Below are 22950 nucleotides of genomic sequence, written 5' to 3'. Positions count from 1 at the left end.
ACAAAAAATTACCACTCTATCTGAAAATAAATTTGAATAAATGTATAAAACTGAACAAATGTATGTGTTTGTATGAATTGATTCTACACATAATTATTACAAACAATTATTAATTGTTTCTGTATTCATTTTGACATACAAGTGTTTTTTGCCTTACAGAAATGGTAACAGTAGTGCGTCTAGTCTTGGCGTTGCAGACCTTGAGGGCTTTCCAGAAAGCTCTAGCTCCACAGGGCTAAACAGGTAATTGGCACTGGCACGCACACACACACACACACACACACACACACACACACACACACACACACACTCACACACACAGAAATTATAATACACTACAATAAAGTAGCAAACATATTTGCTTCTAATCAAAACTAACTTTTTAGATTTGTCTTTCCTATATTAAACGAGGGACAACAGTAGTGCACTCAGTAGTGACAGAATTGGGAAAACAGCCAAGCAGCACTGATGATGCTGATGGTGGTTGTATGTGTCTGTGTGTGCAGTGAGGAGAGACTGAGGGTACTACAGAGTCAGGAACAAGCAGATGGTGAGTGATGTCTCCCTTTTTAAACCTCACACACACACACACACACACACACACACACACACACACACACACACACACACACACACTAAGGTTAGTGCTTTAAAGCATTAATTTATTGCAGAAGAGGATTATAATCAGTTTGTGGTGTGGGCCATTTCCATTCTGAGTAAAACCTCTGATCCAAACTATAAATGAAAGGCATACTTTTAATATTACACACTGCATCATTAGATATAATTCCTCATGGTATACTGTCAGGGTTCCCACGGGTCCTGGAAAACCTGGAAATCCTGGAAAATTAATGACCAATGTTCCAGTCCTGGAAAACACATGGAAAATGAGAGAAAACATAAATTGTCCTGGAAAAAATCTTGTTGTCCTGGAAAATTATTATTTTTAAATGTTCTTGATCATTTAAAGAACAGTTTACAACTCTGGTCAAAACAATTAACGTTAGTAACAGAAAGCGCTATGTTCAGGGGCACTGAGTTTTAACGGGTTTTTTGTTATGCTGTTTAATCTCGCTGTGACGGATGACGCTGTCTTGTGTTGGCGGTTTCAGGTGCTAGGAATGGTTTAAGTGCATGAATGTTTTCAGCAAATGCTGACGGGTAAGCAGGTTATATTAACCTTGTTAATCTGAATATCATGTGCAAGGGGAATGCACAGCAAACTAAAGCATGCATGACGGCATTGGCCTGAGAAAGGAAAGAGTATTAATATGTGCGGTCTTTTTATTTTATAAATGTTGAAATTTCATTCACATGACATGACTTCATTTAATGACTTCTGAAAACAGAGGACAGGAAATTTGCAGACAATCTAGCAAAGACCTACAAGCAACCACTGTAGATGTTGAAAGTGGCAATCAGGAAAGCACAGCTTTTCAAGTATCCAATACAAATGAAGAGGCAACATGCTCAGACCCACAAAGCAACTCAACACTGTCAAAGTTCTTTTCCAGCCAAGCTGTGCTTGAAGCCGAGATTCGTTGGGTAATCAAAATGATCAGGTCACACTACTCATTCAACTCCAGCTCTGATGTGTCAGTCATTTTTCACCTTTTTTCAATCATTTTTCAGTCATTTAGTACTACCCTGACTGTGTAGTACTAAACTTTTTTATTCATCTTCAGTAACCACTTTATCTGGAGCCTGTAACACTGGGTGCTAGATGGGACAATATACAATAGAGACACCAGTCCATCACAGGGCATCATGCGCACACACATGCACACACTCATTCACACCTAGCAGCAATTTAGTGTAGCCGATCTGCCTCCCTGCATCTTTCTAGAAGGTGGGAGGAAACCAGAGAACCCAGTGAAACCCACATTCACACGGGGAGAACATGAGAAACTCCACAAAGACAATACCTGGAGCTCAGGAATAAAGAGAGAACCCTGGAGCTTTGAGTCCGCCCACTAACCTTTTTTTTTTTTTTTGAGATTCATAATTCAAACTCTGATCCATAATTCTTTAAAACCCCCCTCTTTTTGAGAAGAAAGATGTTCACAGCAGCAGTGATTACAGAAAGATACTCAGAGTCCATTTCCTACCAAATAAATTATTTTGGTGTAATAGTGTGATTGTGGGATCGATAACAACTTTTTCAGGGATCAATACATGTGAGCTTCACCTGTACTTTACCCTGTAGCAACAATATTTTGTAGGGAAAGTGCTTGGTTACCCAGTGGTGCTCATTAGGTTTTACCCAAATTAAATCATTTCCTTCTCCCACTGTCCGTCTCCTCTCTCTCAGAGGTGACCTCTGGTCTGTCCACAGCAGGAAGTAGTTGTCACAGAGAGCTGCAAGTGATGAACTTTGACCTAGAAGTAGATGGTGTGGATAGAGAGATGCAAGCAACACTGCAATGGATTGCAGCATCTGAACTTGGTATCCCTGCGTTGTACTACAGGAAAACACTCCAGCACACACACATCAAGGTAACACAGGTACTCACCTAGAACATGAATTACATCAATACATTCATTTAAAATAAATTCTAAGAAATGAAAGGGAACGGTTACATTAATCTCTGAACAAACTTATCTTATGGATAATTTTAGTTATAAAGTGTGGTGTGGATTTTTATTTTATAAAAATCTATACTTCCTGACATTATAATCCTTTAATCATTTGTTCATTTTTTTATTCACATCAAACTGTGTGTGTGTGTAGTTTCAGAAAGTGGTGCACCTGGCTGCTCAGAGATCGTGGTGTGTCGGAGACTTATTCAGCCTTGTTCTGCAGTTTTGTCGACTCCACAGTGAGGGTGAAGAAGAGCTTGGTCTATTCGACTGGCTTCTGAAAACACAGCGCTAACACACACACGCACTGTGGCAATGGCATGCTCTTAAGAGCCCTAAATCTGTAACCACTGTGTATGTCCCATGCTGGGATCTGAAAGTCAAAACGCTCTCGCTCTCTCTCTCTCTCTCTCTCTCTCCTTTCTCTTTTTGTCCGTCAGTGAGCTTTTACATGTTACGAGGTCAGATTAGCCATGCCCTCTCACTTCACAGATACTTTGTGATTGGAGGATTTATTTCCCCTTTAATTATTCATGTGTTGTCTTTTTGGCACAGCTAATGAAATCTGCAAAAGATGATCAATCCCACATGCTGGTAGGCAGGATAGTTATAAAACCAGCCATTTTGTAGCTTGAGAATTTATAAATGTATTTCAAATGGTGTTTTGTTCAAAGATATAAAATCTGTCTGGATACGAAACAAAATATTGAAAATGACTGATTTCTAGTTGTATATAATAATTTGAGTACAGCACTCTAAATAGGGAAGGAAGTTTCTTTAATTCTACTTTTATGAACACATCTGCTTGTTTCTGTGGTACATTTAGAGGTGTGTTACAGTATGTTGTGAGTAAAATTAAAATTTTATTTTAGTTAGGTGTAAATAGGGAAGTTTGCAGAAGTTATTTACAGTAATATTGCGTGAGTACTGTTTTACTTGTCATGTAAAAATTTGTATATGTGAAATCCAGTGTGTGAAATTTTAATTGCATAATAAGAGTAGTGTTCTAAATATCAGCACGGAAAGCACAAAGGCATCCAATCTGTGACTGTATATCTGAATGTATTATCTTTTCAAAATCAATAAAATTGTATGTAAGAATATTTCAGTAATTGTCCTTTATTTGAAAAATAATTTTTTAATACACACATTGAAATTACAATACGTTGAACTCTTTGTACCCATATTGCCCACATTATTCACTACAGCTACCTGTGGAGTAGTGCCCAGTAGTTAAAGTTAGTATTATAATGTGTGTAGTAACATATACTAGGACAATATTTGCATCCAGAGTAAAAATATTGCTGAGCATTTCATCATTCCTATTACTATGCATAACTTCATAAATGCTGATTGCTTTAGTATTTAGTATATGCTTTGCTTAAACAAGAACTCTTAAGTGAAGTTTGTCAGTACCTTGATGAATTAAAGCCAACAGATCCGGAAGCAGAACATACAGGCATGTATACCAAATAATCTAAACAATGAAACAATACGGTGGTAAAGCATTATATGTAGACATCATCATCACTTTCTAAGGCTAAGGGTGTGTCTGAAACATAAAACCGCTGCCTTGTAAGGCTGTATTCAGAAGGCAGCATATACACTCACCAGCCTCTTTAATAGGAACTTCCATATCACTCTTAATTTATGCAGGTATCTTATTATGTAGCAGCAGTGTTGTGCATAAAATCATGTAGATACAGGTCGCAAGGTTCAAAATGGAGAAAAATGTAATCTCATTGAATTGAGCAATAGTAGCATTGATATATATTGCACCACTTCTTGTTTTCTTTCTAAACTTCTTTTTCAATCTGTTGTAAAGAGTAGTTATTTAAGTTAACCTAGCCTTACAGCTGAGTTACCCTAGCCTTCCCACCAGCTCCAACCAGTCTGGTGAAAATGCTTCAAACTACAAAACTGATGCTCACGGTTTCTCACACCATTTTGTGTGGACTCTAGAAACTGTTGTGCATGAAAATCAGTCGTTTCTGAAATACTCAAACCAGTTCACCCGTCACTAACAACCATTCCACGGTTAAAGTCACTAAAATCACATTCTTCCACTTTTTGCTGTTAGGTGTGATCATTAAGTGATGTTCCTGATCTGTAGCTGATGCATTTTATGGCAGCTGGTGAGAAAATCTAATTTTCAATGTCCTACATATCTTATAATCCAGCAGCCAGGCTATAAACAACTGTGGCAGAAAACACATGACCATTGTTTTATTGTTATATAACATTTTTGCTATATTTAATTTTAAGTAAGAAATGCCTGATATAATTATAGCATACTCACTATTTTCTGTTTTTTCCACACTGATATGTTATTTCATCTTGTGTAATGGACTTTGTGATGATATATTCTGCAACAGCACAAGCAGCAAGGCATCAAGGCAGCTCAGTTTTAGACACACCAAATGTACTTTTAAACCTGACAGACTGATTCAGCTTATTTCCTGCTTGCTTCCAATCAGGAGTTTAAAAGAGTATTATAAGTCTAAATAAATGATGAGAAATAGAAAATTTTCTAAGATCATTTCACTTAAATCTAGTAATTACTCCTACGCGTATTTTACTATTGATTGTTGGTAGGCACCTGATGCTCGGGTATGTTAGTGTTTTCACAAGTGGAAAAAAATCAAATAGTGAAGCAAATGCTGTGTGAACAGGAGATACAAAAATATTTCACAAAAGGATTTCATACACAGCTAGTGTGTGCGTATGTAAGTGTGAGCAGATTCTCAGCACTTTAAGTCAACCGTTATATGCAAGTTAGAAGGATGGGGGATGGGGGATGTGGTAGCTTAGTGGTTAAGGTGTTGGGTTACCAAGCGGAAGGTTGTGAGTTCGATTCCTACATCCACCAAGCTGCCACTGCTGGGCCCCTGAGCAAGGCCCTTAACCCTCAATTGCTCAGTTGTATAAAAATGAGATAAAATGTAAGTCGCTCTGGATAAGGGTGTCTGCTAAATGCTGTAAATGTAAATGTAGAAGGCTGAAGAGAACAACATGTTCAAATGTGTTAGTTAATACTGAAGTTTGCTCTCTTTGTGTGTGTCTCAACGCCAGATCCGACAGGTATTATCTTTACTACCTGGAGAAAAAGAAAAACAATAAATTCAGTCATTTTTGTTTCATGTTCTCTCTCTCTCTCTCTCTCTCTCTCACACACACACACACACACACACACACAATTTTTGTGTGACATATGGCTTCACATTTGAACTAACAGTGTGTCAGCTTGTGTGTGTCTATATGTGGGTGTTTATGTGTGGGTCTGTGTGTGCATGTCATTGCCTGTAATAATAGTGTCTCCTTCATAGTTAAAGGCGCAGGAGAAGATCTCATCGGTGTGTCCCTCTAAAACCTGCACACATTAATATTACTGCACGTTAACAACGATCATACATTCGTGCAATCCTAAGTCCTGAAGGTTTATGTAAATTGAGCAAAGGGTGCAAAATTAGTAAATTATATAAGAAATTACATAATCACACACCTGCAGACATGTGCCAGAGTTCACAGACCACACACGTGCTGTTCTGTCTGCACTTGCTGTTAATACACGTGTCCCCTGTGGGTTAAAGCACACCTGGGAGAGATAAAGAGTCACAAGGCATGTAAAATTAATGCTAATGTAATTTTATCTTCATTCAAAATGCAAATGCAAAATTATGGCATGTAATCCATTATACCACGCATCACAGTTACCATACTTCAAAACATTTTCACTACACTTTGTTATACTCAGACTGCCTAGGTGGAGGAGATTTTAGGGTAATGTGGGTATTATCAGAGGTACAAGGGTCCTGACCCTATCGTTATAAAAACAAGAGACTCCGTGAAGGTCATCCTTATCACCTGGAGAAACTGTGGCACCACGGTGGTATTACAAAGAATAGGTAATAGCCCAGTCCACTTAAATCACCCCAGAACATGTGGCAAAATGTGTTACTTTTTTATGAGATCAAGGTAGAACATTTTGGGCATAATTCTAAAAAAGATATGTTTGGCACATGGACAAAACAGCTTATTGCTCAAAAAACACAATACCCATGGTGAAGCATGATTTTGGGAACATCTTACAATGGGGCTGATTTTTGAACTTGGACTGGGGCTGTAGTAGATAGAGGGAATAATAGATAGTGTCAAGCTCTAATCTGTTTTGGGACAAAACCTGCAGGTCTCTGTTAGACAGTGAAAGCTGATAAAAAATGTCACCTTCCAGCACAATAATCATTTAAAGAACAAATACAAGTCAAGAAAGGAATAACTTTGGAAGAAGTTGTTGTTCAGGGTTTGAAAACAGAACAGATCTAAATCCTATTGAAAACATGTGGAATAACTATATGAAGGCTGTGAACAGGACACAAGTGCAATACAATTACCAAAATTAAGATCTGTCAGAAGGCATAGAAATGTATGCTGTATTACATTTTTATTTTCATTTTGGTGGTAGCTATGTCACATTAGAGGGTAATTTATCAGTAAAAATAAAAATAAAGGTAAACAATGATATATCATGGTTTGATTTTTTACATGCCAAAAACCCACAATTATAAAATGGCTATATAAACATTATATAATCTGCTAGTATTGTTTTAAACCACCACTGAGTGCCATAGTGTCTGCTGGCCTTGAGTAGTTGTTTTTATTTCTCACATACACTGACTTTATTGCTCTGTGTTTACCACTACTATTTCTGTGTTTGGTATTTCAGGCATTTTAGACATGCCTTATATGCAAAGGTCACTCTTTGCACCTAGTGTTAAAAAACAAGTAACTAGACTAGACAGTAAGGTACAAGTTTGAAACCACAAAACAGGTACAAATAAATAAACTTTTTGTGTGGTGCCACACCGGTCCAGTCTTCCAACACATACGACCTCAGCAGGGGGTCGCATTGAAGCATTTTACAGAAGAAAGCCTCCGATCATTTGGTCCTGATGAAAATATTGCCCCAAGATATTCTGTACAAACAAATTCTTTCAGTCTTAGACAGAGCTGCAATAAAAGGTATCCTTGCAGTTCAAAAAAAGCCTTTCTGCATGAGACATTTTCCTTAAGCAAAGGATGAGGATCTCAGAGGGTTGACACAATTCCTGGAGACACAATTCCTCCCTTTTCATATGCTATAGAAGGTACTGAAGAAATGTTTACACGATGAAGGATTCAAGCCCAGGTCTTTGAGCTGATGTCTAGTCTAGAGGGCACTGTGGTGTTGAATGCTAAGCTGTAATCTGCATACAGAATTCTCACATAGCTGTTTCTCTTTTTCAAAGAGAGAGAAGGCTGTGTGAAATGCAGTGGAGATTGCATCATCTGTAGATCTGTTATGACAGTATCAAAAGCAGAGGGCCTAAGCTGGTAGTGAGCATGAAGCAGATCAGGATTCAGACCCTTCCCCAAGCACTTGCTTATGAGGTACATGAATATTACGATGTTGATGTACATAATATTAGGTCACCATTCATTAAGAAATGTTACCTTTTTATGCCTAGAAACAGGAACAACAGTGGAGGTCTTGAAATAAGATGAGTGAGAAAGAGATTGATAATGTCTGTGAATTCATGGGCACAAAGGATGCATAATCCATAGATTCTGGTTGGAATAAATCCAAATTATGTTTTTTAGGGGTGAAGGAAGGTGTTAGCAAAGAAAGTATGCAGTTTCCTGATGTGTTGTTTGTATGTTGGTAATATTTGGGGCTATCCTGATTCAAAGCATTAGGCAGCAATAAGGCTGGCACCTGAATGCATGGATTCCTGTGTGTTGATGTCCTTAAGTATTAAAATTAAGTGCTTAACCATATGTGTTATGAGTCTGCTTGTGCTGGGATATAAACAGTCAATTTTATAAGTGCTGTAATCTTGCTTTATTGCGTAAATTGCCAGCACTTGAGCTGTTCCAGATTGGGAGAAGGTTTTGATTGATTGTATATTCCAAGCCTTATGGATCATAACACACATTCCCCATGAAGAATTGTGTCCTTATTCTTAAGATGCCAAGTCATGATTTCCTGTGACTTCTTTTTAAACTCCATAGATATGACCATCTTTCAGTGTCTGAAAGGTCGCAGTGGCACTGCTTACAGGACCATCTGCACCAGAATTAGGGCCAGTTTTTTTCCCACAACCATAAACAAAATAAACTCTCCACTATACCACTAGGAACCTGTGTCATGGTTGGCTTGGACTGTTCCCTGTCTGAACACCAGGGGAACATTCTGGCAGGCTTTGTTTTGTCTTGTGCAATGTGCTTTTGTTTATGTTTTTTGTATCACATGTGTTAGGACTCAGCCATTTACAGACTTCTATCCCAGCTGGATAGCCTCTAGCCCGGACCTAACAATTTGTGGAGCATCTTATTTTGACTATTCTTTCTGGTCATTTAAAACCAGTGGCTGTGGGTGTCGCTCGGCCCTCCTGAAAGGCTGTGAGCGTCGCTCGGCTCTCCCGCTCGGCCCTCCCACTCGGCAGTGGGCGTCGCACGGCCCTCCCGCTCGGCTGTCGGCTGTTATCTCTGCATCTGGGTCGGGATTTTTACTGAAGACACCCTGTTTCCTGACACCCTGATGTCTCACTAATACTTCAGTGTCTGCGATCATATTGCGGTTCTGCTCCACCCCGTACATTCTGTTATATCTGTTCCACCAGTTATAATTGTATATAACTGTACATTCAGTGTTTCGCCTAGTTAATCTCCATTTATGTATATTATCTGTACATACACTGTATATTTCCTGGTTATTGTTGTACATACAGTGTACAGATTTGCACAGCAAAGAAATATTGTACTGTCTATACAAGGGCATATATCCCTATACACATACTATTTTTATGCACATTCTACCTGCTTTATTTATTGTTGTACATTTATTTACATATTTATCTGCACCTGTTCCTTTGCACATTTTTCTACTATTTGCACTTCTGGTAGATGGTAAACGACATTTTGTCAATATGTACCTGTACTATGCAATGACAAAGTTGTAAATGTCTATGGCTTCTGCACATGAGATTGCTGTTCGTAAATCTCCAATGTGAGTGGTGTTTCAAAAGCCTCGTCTTCAGCAGGGTAATTTCAGAGGTTGTTATACAACATCTGAGGTGACATTATCAAGAAAATGTCACAAATAGAAGAGAAAGAAGTGGAACTGAAAAGAATTGTAATAAGTTAGAAATAAACTTTATGATAGAAAAAAAAATAAAGTTGTTTATTCGCTAGTGATTAGTTAGCTAACCAGCTGTATTGTTAACATAACTGTTTAACTAGCTGTTTGTGATGGTACTATTTTGCTACATTGCTTTTAGCTGTTCACAATCTAAAATTTATTTTTCAGGCACCAATCATTAACCTCACAGTGTTAAACACGTCAAAACTGCTTTTTATCAAAACCTGAGTACTAGTATTTTTATTTAGGCAATTATCATATTACAAAATGTTAACATCTGTAGATTCAGTGTGAGTGAGAGAAGAGAGTCTGGTTAAACTCTGTGTGACCTGTGTCACTGTGGCAGTTCTGTAACTCAATTTGATTAATAGTCCTTTATGTGAATGTTGTTATAAATTGTAAGACTGTGTTTGAATTATAATCCATTATCCAGGAAATGGAAATATTCTGGCTGAAGATGAAAAGAGAGAGTCCGAGAGAGAGAGGAAGCAAGTATGGATAGAGGAGGGTGTATGAATAATGATATAAATGTGGCATGATGACAGGAGTGATAAGGAAATTGGTATCTGAAAGAAATATGAGAAAAATGGTATAGAGAAATTGATGAAGTGTGAGACAGGTTTAGACAAACAGGAAGTGACAGACAGGCAAGAAAAACAGGAAATGAACAAGAGAAACAGGAAATGGAGATGTGATAAGGAAAAAGATAAACGTGTGGGTGTGTATGACTTACCTTAGATATCTCTCCTTCATGACCCTCAAGTTTACAGACACACTGGAACGTTTCTGCATTAAATATCCTGGAAGTACCTAAACAGAGGGAGGAATAAGAAAACGATAATAATGATGGTTATTAATGGTGGATAATAATGATGGTAGTCTTTTTGATAATCTTCTTGTAATGCAGTTCATGATCATGATGATGAATGTGATCATCATTTTAATGATCATAGTGAAGGTGAAGACTGTGATCGGTATAAGGATATGAGTGGTATGATTTTGGCAATAATATACCTGACAGTTTGATGGGTGATTGTCATGGGTGATGTGGTTAGTGACTGTGATTGGTAGTGGTGTAGATATTTGTGATGTGATGTGATGCTGTGGTAGCAACGGACTTACCATCGGCTGACGCAGTTGCGATGAGCTGACCAGTATAATTAAAGCAAACGTCCAGCACCTCATCATCATGGCCAATTAAGGTCACCAAACATTTGCCTCTCTCAGCATCCCACACCTACAGACACATTTAAATGCATGAGCTTAGTTTTGGCCTTTTAAACACACAACAAAACATCTGTTTGTGATATGTACTGAATATTGCACAGAAATCTGACCTTGCAGCTTTTGTCCATAGAGGCAGAGACAATGAGGGAACAATCCCAGTTGAAGTGCACACTACTGATTTCCCCCCTGTGCCCTATCAGAGTGTGTATTCGCCTTCAATGACACACACAACCCAATTAATAAATTTAAAAAAATATAATAACAATTGTGAAGTGTTTATGCAGAATTAGGTATAGCTATACTGATAGCTAGAGTCTTAGATCAAAACTCATAGGACCCAATGAATTGCCTGGTCACACATACCTCCCTGATGGTACATCCCAAAGTGTAAGTGTGTGATCGAATGACCCAGTCACTAAACGATTGCCAACTGTGTTGAACGAGAGAGAGATTATCTCAGCAGAGTGACCCTAAAAGAGACAAAGTGTGAGAGACAAAAAGACAAACAAAAAAGAAAATGAGACGTTAGCCATTATTCTGCACCAAAGAAAAAAGTAGAGAATGCACAACAATTTAAAGACTGATTATTTTTCCTGAGGTTCCAGGAAAATGCATTATCCACTGATCTTCCCAAATAAGAGTTGTATAAAATCTCCATGTTGCCACTTGTAATGTGTATCTATCAAAGTAGCACAACTGATTTGGTCATTCAATACCTGAAATTGGCACAACACATCCATAGCTGACCCACCATATAAACAAATCAATGCAAGCATACAGCAAATGTCTTCAAATAAAATCAGCTGCAAGTTCAATTTTACCGAATGTTAATTTCTTAAAAGCTTTCCCAGAATAACTACTGGATTAATTATGACAGAAGCTATTTTTGTTTGTGAAACTCTAACATGCATATTATTTATAAAGTATGCTTGTTCAAATTTAGAAAGTTACAGAATGTAGGGTTTTTGAATCAATTTCATTGTAGTCAACATGTAGCTATTAAAGCTTTGAAAAATAAAATGGTTGCAGTAGGCACTCTTTTTTCATTTATTATTTATACCTAAAGTTGAGAGAAAAATCATTAAAATAATATACTACTGTAATAGAGTCTGACAATAAATAATACATTTCTATTCTTCTTTGTAACATATATTTGAAATATTTAATTGCTGCTGTTTAAACACTGTTTCTGGACAGTTTGAAACTGTTATAGTAATAAAACTGCCTTTAAGATAGCTATAGGGCCTCCACTGAGAGTAGGGGAGAAAATAGAATTGGAACACAGCCAGAGATACGCACTGCTAGGGTGGAAACCTCTTTACCACTCTCCACATCCCATAATTTAGCTGTAGTGTCCATGCTGCCTGTGGCAACCAGGGTACTCTGGGGGTTGAAGGTTACACAGACCTGCAGAGGACACACACATACACAGGTTGTATAACTGTACGATCTGTGCAATCAGCTGGAGTGTTTTATATTGTTGGTCTTGTCGTTTTGAGGATGACAGCAAATGTCAATGGTTTCTGACCGATGAAAAAATGTCACGCACTTAGAAGGTTGCTGATGGTTTCAGTTATCATTTTTTTTGTTGTGAACCTAATAGCTTTTTTAATTATTCAGTAATTACTATGAATTATTTAGTACCTACAGTGAAACTAATAGGAAAATGCATGTAGTTACTAGTATGACAAATATGAGCCTGCTTCCGATGAGTACAAGGATTTTAAGGATTGTATACTGTGTGTGAACTGAGATTCACCTAAATTCAAACACATATTTTTCAGCTTTAATTTATTTCAGGATAAAATAACAGAATAAGAGAAGCTCTCTCACAGACTCTTGCAGATTTAAGGAATGTAAGACGTACAATTTCCGCTGTGTGTCCTCTAAATGTGTAGAAACACTTTCCAGTCTCGGCGCTCCATAATTTGCAAGTCTTATCAAAGGAGCCTGTAGCTATTTTATCTCTAGGAGAGACAAAGGTAGAGAGAAACACAAAAAATAAAAATGAACATGTTTCTGTCCCTACAGTTCCATATATTTGAAAATGTATAGTTAAATACATTGATTTCTTCATCCATAGATTTAGGGAGTAACAAATAAGCTAACATTATAGGGAGAGAAGGGGAACGTAAATGAGGGAGAAAAAGCAAGAGAAACAGAGAGATGAAAAAGATAGATAAAGACACAGAAGAGGAAACAGGGATAAGGGACTGAGCACCTGACTCAAAATGACAAGAGCTTCCACATAACAGCCCGGAGCTGGCTGAACCTGTAGAGTGTGTGTGTGTGTTTGTGTGTGTGTACAAATTCTGTTTGAACTTCAGTTTTCTAAATTTAAAACTGTCAGTGTTTAAAGTGTGGATGGTTGTATAGTTCAATTGCAGTTGTCAGTTGATGATGATGGGGTTGCAACTCTCTCCTGGGATGGGGATAGGATTGCAGATTTTTATCAACCAAGTTGTAGCTACAGTACATGAACAGTTGATTCATGGAATATTTTAATATAATAATTAAAGCTGTTTGATTAGCAGTACATGTTTAATGCAGTATAATCAAAGTGGCATTTTACACCATACACTAGTCACTAGACAGAAGCAGTACAAAATGCAAGAATAAGAGTATAGACCATTTCAAATGCTATTCGTGGGTTTATGGAAGTGAAGTCTTTGGTCCTTGAACGTTTCCAGTTAGTTGTTGTGCACATTCAAGACATTGGCACGTTCAAGACATACTGTACACACTGATATTGCAATCCTTAATTTAATTGTGCGATCAAAAATTTCACCATTTAAATTAGGATTGTGTTGTTCTATGTATGTGATTTCCCATAAAAACCACATAAGAACATACTTGAAGTGTTTAGCAATGTCATTCATCAGCAAATATTTTACTTACCTTCAAAAGACCTAAAACAAATGAGCATTATACATGCACTAATCTACTTTTAGTTTTTACACATATATATATTTTTAGCTAAAGGCAACAAAAATGTATTCATTATATAATTTGCTATAATAAAAATGCTATAATAAAACAGCAAGCTGTTATTTGCATGTATTTTCTTCTTCATGTGCATCCACATGCAAGTCTCAGCTGTCACAGATGGAGCATTTAAACCCTGTCTCACACAGTTTCACAGCAACAAAGACTGCAGCAACATGGCAACAAACTTCACCTATCCTTCAGAGACATTTGGGAACATATAAAATAATTGTTTGCAATAGGCAATGATGGCACACGGTTCTGTTACTGGCATACATTTAGCAGTCTAATTTATACAGTATATATGCCTAGATTCCAGACTGCCCCAGCCACACAAATGCAGTCACCTTAGCGCCGAACCATGCAAAGTAAGTTTTTAACACTGTTTGACTTGCTCCAACATCACCACAGACAAGACTATGTCTCCACACTGTACAAGATGTTACCATCTTATCTGCTTAAAATATACTGATGAGTATCTAGACTGTGATAAGCTTTTCCAGCTTCTGTCACACGGTTTGAACCAGTTAATGATATACATCTGAATATGTTACTTAAACGTAACATATGTAAACAGTTTAAGTTGTTATCTTAAAGTCTTATTTAGAGGGTCCAGTAATTCCAATTGCTTTTTAATTTTGAGCTTTTGTCGTACTTTAACTGTTCGGTTCAATTGGCCAAAAAAGTTTGAGATCCCCAGAACTACACCTCCATTAGGAACCTGACACTAAATCTTTCAATTCTCCAATACTTTCAGATTTGTGCTGCAATATGTTCTCATTTATTTATTAACAAATACAATATATGGGCAAAGGATTGTGGACAATTCACCATCACTTCTGAACATCACACCTATACTCCTGGACTTCCCATGCCAGATGAATTCCCATGTTAATCTTCTACTTTACAGGGAAGGATTTCCATTTGATTTTGGAGCATGGCCATGGTGATTTTCTTGTTATGCCATCAAAGCATTATTGAGGTCAGGCACTGGTATCAGGTGAGAAGGCCTGGGGTGCAGTCAGTCAGCATTCTAGTTCCTCCCAAAGGTGTTCAATGGGGTTCTATTCAACTCTGGTTCTTCCAATCTAATGTTGGCAAACCATGTCTTCATGGAGAATACTTTGTGCACATGGGCATTGTCATGCTGGAGCTTGTTTGAGCCTCTTAGTTCCAGTAAAGGGAAACTGTAATTCTACATACAAAGACATCCTACACAACTGTATGCTTTCAAACTGTATGCTTACAGAAAAATAATTGGATTAGATTTTAATGAATAATAATAATAACAAAAATAACATTAATAATAATAATAATATTTACCCATAGGGGTTATTAAATGCGATGGCATAAACAACATTTCTATGCCCTTCCAGTGTGTGCAGCTCCTCGCCAGACACAGTGTCCCATATTTTACATGTTCTGTCATAGCTCCCGGTTATGAAACTGCAGACAAGATGAGGGAGAAAAGGGTGAGAGGAGGAGTGAGTGAGTGAGTGAGCAGAACATGAGCGGCTGAGATAAACTCACCTCGACCCTGATTTATTGAAGGCGACATTGGTAAGAGGCAGGATGTGAGCCTGAAGCACCTAAAAAGAGAGGGAAAGAAAAAAGAGAAAAGGAGTGAAAGGGAGGGAATGATGGATGGAGGGAGTGTATTGTGAATTGGTGTGCTTAGTGCATTAATTCATTTCCAATCTATAATCTTGGCTGAAAAATTTCCATACATCAGTCATTTTCGGCCCATAAACCATGATTTCCCAGTGGGTCGTGGTGGTATTGCATCCAGTGGAGGTAGCAAGAATATTATGCTTTCAGCATGCACAGATGTAGGGACAGATGTGGCAACACGAAAAAGTGTCATTTTGTGCATGCATGAATTTGTCGTGCTGCTTCACATGTTAATGCTCTTGGCAATGACATTAAATAAAAATGTGAGCTTTTTAAGAATGCAAAGCACATTTTTCAAATCTAAACCTTCATTTTCTTTCTTTTCTAACGGTAAGTTCACATTTTCACCCTGGTGCATTTTCCCCTTTGTACAGTTGATTGGTGTACATAAGAACACAGCAATTTCACCTAGATTTGGACCTCAACAAACAGGTCTGGTTTGTTTAGGTCCAATTGTTATCTTCTCATTAATTGTCTTGTTACTCATTTTGTTCTAATCTATATTTTGCTGCTCAACAATAGTTGCCATGTTATTATTTTCAGTAGCTGTGTTAAAAAGTAAAAAACAAGCCATTGTCAACATTCCAAATCTTCTGTTAATTCTAAGGCACAAAGATTTGTTCATTCTGCCAAGTCTTGATGGATTTGGATGATGAACATGATCAATGCCCAAACCTTTTTGTGATCTAGAGTAACCTCTCAAGTATCTTATTTCATGAAATTGAGCTCCACTTAGAGAGTGCAGGTAGCTACACATCAAAACAGACACAGATTATAGGTAAAATCAGGAGCACAGCAGAGAAGTGGCATTGAATATACTACAAACAATGCTTACAAAGCTGCTAGGGAAACGTAAATTCGGATCCTCCTGCCAATGTAGCTGGACAAGTGCCTAATCTGTTTCATGGTGCATTCAGCCATGAAAGTTGCTGGGATATTCCACAATGTACCAATTTCACTGATGAACTCTTATGCACATTTAAGGGTGGGTTAAAGATTAGACTTAGAAAGAGCAGTCATACCAGCTGGTACCTGGATCGGTCTTTGGCAGACAGGCCCAGAAAACATTAAATAATTGCATCCTTCTCTCTGGGAAAACAGCAAAACGTGACACAACATACTATTATAAGTGCTAAACTATGTGGCCAAAAGTATGTAGACACCTGACCATCAAACACATGCAACGGATAAAATTTTACATTTTTTTTCCATATGAATCAATGGAAGATGCAGACAAAATGAAAGCCTTTTGCTTCTTTGCAACTCGTGCTTTGTTTACATAAGCAATGAACACATACCCAGCTGCCCACATGATGTAAAAGAAAACAGGGGTCTTTCTGATTGGTTGACAGCTATGCAGCCATAAACTCATCAAGCTGCGTTGCACACCACAGCATTAACTAGTCAGCAATTTGTGCTACAACACCTCTTCTGTGGGACTGGACCAGACAGGCTAGCGTTCGTTTCCTCGTGCTTCAGTGAGCCTTGACTAGATCACCGGTTGTCCTTCCTTGGACCAGATATGTCGGTAGGTATTAGCCGCTGCATTCTGGGAAGACCAGCCATTTTGAAGAAGCTCTACCACTGTTGTCTAGCAATCACACTTTGGCGCTTGTCAAAGTCACTCAGCTCCATTTTTCATGATTTCAGCATCCCAACTCTGAGAACTGACTGATCAAGATAATCAATGTTTTTCACTTCACCTGACAGTGGTTTTAATGTTAATTAGTGTATATGTGCTGTCTGTTCTGGCAAGATAAAATAACAATACTGAAAAAATAAGGCTACATTCGGGGACACCTCTTACTTCTAAATAACTTTTGTGAAGATAGGAAATGTACAAAAATAAGGCATCAGATTATGTCACATATATATTTTTTGTATTTTTATGACCAACAATGCAGGTGGTAATGTGGCACAGTGTAAGTGAATGTAAGAGCTTCTACATTACAAAGACAAGGGGTCAGACAAGCCACTGTAAAATCTAATGAGTTCAGCTCTGCTTCCTTTATAATACAAGTGTGCACAGTGCTGTGTGGTGATGATATCTGCAGTCAAACAAGTAGAAACAAACAAGCGGTCGAATGTATGGGCGAACATCACATTAATACAGAGAGCAAAAGGAATGAAAGGGGAAAAAATTGGTTGTGAATAGTGATCAATTGTGAATGTAAATATTAGTTGTGAATATGCGTGGCACACAATATAGTAATGTGTATAGAGCATTTTTATTCTCTTGTGCTGCTCCATCTATTTTACCACAGATACCTACGTTTAAAACATAAATGAACAGGAACATACAAAAAACCACAACACAACCATAACACAAACATGTCACTGCTACCCAGCAAATCATGTTTGCGTCAATACAAAAATAAAGCATTCATTTTGAAGACAGCTGTTTATCCTTTAAAGCTGTCTTTATCTGTATTGACCCACAAACACCTGCTCACCTGATCAAAATTAACAAATGAGATAATTATACAATATAATATTCTAGTAAACTTTAGAGAGATGGCGAGCAAATTTGGCAGATTGCTAGCATGCTAATCCATGTGCTTACCAGAAGAAGTTCAGTTAAAGGCTATAGGTTTGTGATCAGCTAATTAAAACTTGATTTGAGCTTGTTGACCCAAGGGAAACTTGTTAGTTTTGGCAATAGTATTTTTTTTTTTACACAACTAACCCTCTACTGCCATCTAGTGGTTATAGTGAAAACACCTAACTCAAACAGCACATTTTTATTAAAAGGCAATTATACGGTGGCCGGGAAGTGCAAAACAAATTAACAAATCCGAAAACACATTAACAAATCCCAAAACAAATTAACAAATCCGAAAACACATTAACAAATCCCAAAACAAATTAACAAATCTGAAAACAAATTAACAAATCCGAAAACACACTAATAAATCCAAAAACAAATTAACAAGTCAGACAACCCGGAAGCGGTTGGTATAGTTTGTGAATGGAAACTTACCATCGTCGGACGAGACACCTTTCATTCACCTGTATATCTTTAATGACAGGTGTCTTGTCCAATGATCGGTAAATTTCCATTCACAAACTATACCTACCTCTTCTGGGTTGTCTGGGTTGTGAAACACATTAACAAATCAGAAAACACATTAACAAATCAGAAAACACATTAACAAATCAGACAACACATTAACAAATCAGACAACACATTAACAAATCAGAAAACACAATGACATTTCAGACAACCCGGAAGAGGTTGTTATAGTTTGTGATTGGACAAGACACCCGTCACTGAAGGTATACACAAAGTTCAACAGTCTGCCGCAGGGAAAAGTTGGAATGGATGGATGGAATGGATTACTGTGGATTAATTCTGTTATTTTCTTATAATTAAACGGAGAACTTTACACATTACACATAAGATTCCATACCTGTATATCTTGAGTGACAGGTGTCTTGTCCAATGATCGGTAAGTTTCAATTCACAAACGATACACTACCGTTTCCGGTGTTTTCAGATTTGTTTATTTGTTTTCGGATTTGTTAATGTGTTTTCGGATTTGTTAATTTGTCTTGGGATTTGTTAATTTGTTTTGGGATTTGTCAATGTGTTTTCGTATTTGTTAATTTGTTTTGGGATTTGTTAATTTGTTTTGGGATTTGTTCATTTGTTTTGGGATTTGTTAATGTGTTTTCGGATTTGTTAATTTGTTTTCAGATTTGTTAATTTGTTTTGGGATTTGTTAATTTGTTTTCGGATTTGTTAATGTGTTTTCGGATTTGTTAATGTGTTTTCGGATTTGTTAAATTGCACTTTTGCACTTCCCGGCCACCTTACAATTACGACATTTTTTTCTTCGCATTAAAGTGTACTTGAAAACAATCTATATTAATTATGTGATAATAATTTACTACCCATAGAATGATTACAGACTGTATGGCCAATAAGATAAAATATGGTTACAATGGTAACAATCTCAGTAAGGTATTTGTGAAAAGGTAGAAGTGAAAATTGCTTAAGAAAACTATTGTGTTTCTTGATTTATATCATTCAATTGCCTTCAGACTCTGTCTGTTATCCCTTTTGATTTGTGTCAGGTTAATTTCATCACTCTGAGAGTCTATTTGCCACAAAAACAAAAAAAGTAAGAATTGGCCTTGCTGTTCATTGCCAAAACTGTGAAAGCACTTTGGCCTGTATATATGTATGATTGCCCAAGTTAAACACAGATGATTTTCATTTCTGATATATTGACAATAATTTTTCAGGAACATCAGTGTGTGTATAAATGTGTATGTGTGTACAGATGTGTTTGAACTCACATACCTTGAACAGGTAAAATCTGCGTTCATCTGGTTGGCTGAGTTTGTCTTGTAATCGTTTAATGAGCACTTTCACCTGATCGGTACGTGAATCAGTGATTAATGGCTCGATTCTTCTGATTTCTGATAGCATCTCATTCACATCCGTGCTGAAATGAGATACAGTGTGAATTGCTATAAATAAGTTACATGTACACTGTTAAAAAAAAAAGACCAATATAATATCTGTATTAACAAATAACATGATTGCAAACATAAGTTATATTAATAACATTAATATTATTTACATTAATATATTAATGGTAGTGACCAATACAATACAAGTGAAATAGTTTTTTTTTTTTTAAAAGAACATATGGGTCAGGTCAAGATTTTCATCTAGTGTTGACACCTGCTATAAGTTACCATCTGAATGGTTCTTTTATGGTCCTCTCGTTCTGTTGTTGGAATACGTTTAAAAAGGAGTGACTGGTTAACCTTACTTTACCAAGTTACCTCTAGTGTTAGTTAAGGACATACAGTCAATAATAAATTGTTATTAAATTTAGCTATTGTTAGCTGTCTTAGAGGGCCACTCCAGGGCTTCAACCATACAGTATACTGGCTTCCGTCTTCCACCCATGTTATACATAAACCGATTTAATGTATGCCCTAAATTAATTTCCAGTAAAACATAGCTTTAAACATAGCTAATGAGTTTAAAACAACAAATGATGCCAATATTTTAAGTGCTGTGACATTCACAAAGTGCATAAGAAACAGATCATGTCACTTTTTTACACCTTTGAATGGTGGCATTCACTATGGAGTCACTTATGTGTCCTAGGTTATTTTGGGGCTGGGAGTTTTGTGTTTACAATTACAAAAGTGTTCCTTTGAGCATTATGGTTATCATGTCGTACGGGTATTGAGAGAAAATAAGTAAAAGTAAAAAAAAAAAAATTAAATTATATATTTATTTCCTGTCAATGCTAGAACGTATTGTAAACATATGGAATTGAACGCAATCTGATAGCAAGATACATGGCTTTTATTTCCAAACACCTTTAACAGGAACTAGTATCCATACAAAATTACACCATTATAATGTCAAAGAACTTGTACAGACATACTAATGCCATCCAGTCAAACCCAGCACTGTTTACCAATGCATCTGTACCAAAGGTTGTGGCTCTAGATTATTCACTTGAACATTGTGACATTACTCCCGTCATAATTTCACCCAGCTTTGACCTGAGTTGAAATTTACTTTGAATATGTTAAATAACTACAAAGTACATGTTGATGCTGGCAAAGCTTTAAATACTCACTTTGGCGTTAAGTGCAGCAGGTCGATGCATCTGCTTCTGTCCTGTCCTCCTTTCTCATAGTCCAGTATTATACCTACACAACACAATGTTCTCAGTGTGATGTAAGAATTAAGCAGTACATTCACAAACCTGTCATAACAGTTTTCATTACATCACAGCATATGTTTAACCATTTTTACAAAAGAAAGAAGATGCTATAACACTAAAAACTGAGTGATAGTTCAGTTAATTGGTGACTGGAAAGTGCTAGAATATTCTATAAGACCACAGAGGACACAATACTGAGGCATTAGCATCAATTAATTCTTAATATGTTTCTAAAATATCTAATGATATCTAATATAAAACTGTGATGTCTGAATTTCTGTCCTTACTCAAGTCCTTAAGATTTTGCCCAATAGTGCCTGTTTATTGTGACTATTTTTGTTTACTAAACAGTAAACAGTAAGCTTAGCTAGCTATCATCGGCTAATGAGCTTTACTTAAAAACAGCTGTAGTTCGTGTTAAAAAGAAAACACAGGCAGGTAATATATACATTGTTTATAAAGGAATGAGCTGTAAAGTATTAAAAAAATATTAAAAAGTCAGGTATTGTTACTTTTTCAGTGTTACCTGGAGGATAGTAACGAATGTGGAGTCGTTTCAGTCTCATTTTCTGCTCGAGTTTAACACGGCGTTACCATAGCAACGACGAGTACGCTGCTCATTGCTCGGTCTGCGCATGCTCCACAAGGCACACGTACTATCTAATAAGTACCTGGGGTCTCATTTATAAAGCAGTCTCATATAACGCGAAAACTGGCGTACGAACGTTTCCAGCCCCGTTTTGTGCGTACGCCAGTTTTCGCGCAAAGGTTGTGATCTATAAAAAACAATCTTGACGGGAAAATGTGCGCACCTTTAAGCTAACTTTGAGACGTGCGTACGCACATTCTGGAGACAAAGGGAATTGGCGACACAGATGGTGAGGTCGTGAACTGAAGTTAGATTGTAGAAAATACATGTGAGAAGAACTATTATAAGAATTAATGACATTTAATTTTCACCCCATTTCATACGTTATATCCACATTATCATGAGGATTAATTCCAACAGTGTTATTTGTGCCGATGGTTTTAGGCTATATACATCTAGTAAAATCCAAACGTAATTCAAAATGTATTAAAAATAAAATAATAATAATCAGCGCTACTCCGTCCAGGGTGTATCCTGCCTTGATGCCCAATGACGCCTGAGGATAGGCACAGGCTCCCAGTGACCCGAGTAGTTCGGATAAGCGGTAGAAGATGAATGAATGAGTGAATGAATAATCAGCGCTGCCTTACAGTCACATTGTCCACAACGGGAGCGCAGGAGGAGATGGCGCGACTACATGTGATACAAAATAGCATGAAATACCATTTTATTAGAGAACTGCAGAACACAGTATAAAAACGAAATATTTTCCTTAATGTACATATAGCTATCATAAAATGTCAAAGTCTGCAAATACAGTCATGAAGCACAATCGCTACTCATCATCGGTCCTAACTATTACGGTGTTCATTACAAAACCTTCATGAAGAAGCATGTGTTCACTATAACATTTTCGTCTTAAATTTTCGCCCACAAATTAATTATGTGATTTTGTCAAGGTGTTAACGATCAGTCTAATTGCTAGAAACATATAAATCCTCCGGTGACCCGGGTATGTAATG

The 22950-nt window shown here is 37.1% G+C and overlaps 3 protein-coding genes across 3 annotated transcripts in view; 1 reads left to right on the top strand and 2 right to left on the bottom strand.

The window, feature by feature from the left end:
• The window catches only part of sphkap (SPHK1 interactor, AKAP domain containing), a 43763-nt gene extending 40080 nt beyond the window's left edge, over positions 1–3683 (top strand). The window contains exons 9-12 of the mRNA XM_060877622.1: positions 160–243; positions 507–550; positions 2312–2496; positions 2732–3683. Of these exons, the coding sequence (XP_060733605.1) occupies positions 160–243; positions 507–550; positions 2312–2496; positions 2732–2875 (457 nt within the window). The 3' untranslated portion in view covers positions 2876–3683. The remainder of the gene's footprint in view (positions 1–159; positions 244–506; positions 551–2311; positions 2497–2731) is intronic.
• LOC132851049 (latent-transforming growth factor beta-binding protein 4) overlaps positions 1–22950 on the bottom strand; it is a 424131-nt gene that overhangs the window by 73429 nt on the left and 327752 nt on the right. The window lies entirely within an intron of this gene.
• Positions 3709–21967, bottom strand: daw1 (dynein assembly factor with WDR repeat domains 1). Its single transcript, XM_060877623.1, has 14 exons — positions 21866–21967; positions 21253–21325; positions 19947–20091; positions 15500–15558; positions 15293–15415; positions 12852–12951; positions 12284–12391; positions 11348–11454; positions 11095–11197; positions 10880–10994; positions 10491–10567; positions 6083–6175; positions 5881–5950; positions 3709–5677 (listed from the first exon to the last, which is right to left on the bottom strand). The coding sequence occupies exons 1-14, from the start codon at positions 21903–21905 to the stop codon at positions 5643–5645; spliced, it is 1248 nt and encodes a 415-aa protein (XP_060733606.1). The 5' UTR covers positions 21906–21967; the 3' UTR covers positions 3709–5642.

The sequence above is a fragment of the Tachysurus vachellii genome, chromosome 9 (genome assembly GCF_030014155.1).
Source record: "Tachysurus vachellii isolate PV-2020 chromosome 9, HZAU_Pvac_v1, whole genome shotgun sequence".
Taxonomy (NCBI): Eukaryota; Metazoa; Chordata; class Actinopteri; order Siluriformes; family Bagridae; genus Tachysurus; species Tachysurus vachellii.
Note: the sequence above shows the minus strand (reverse complement) of the source record. Positions and strands in the feature narration are given on the sequence as shown.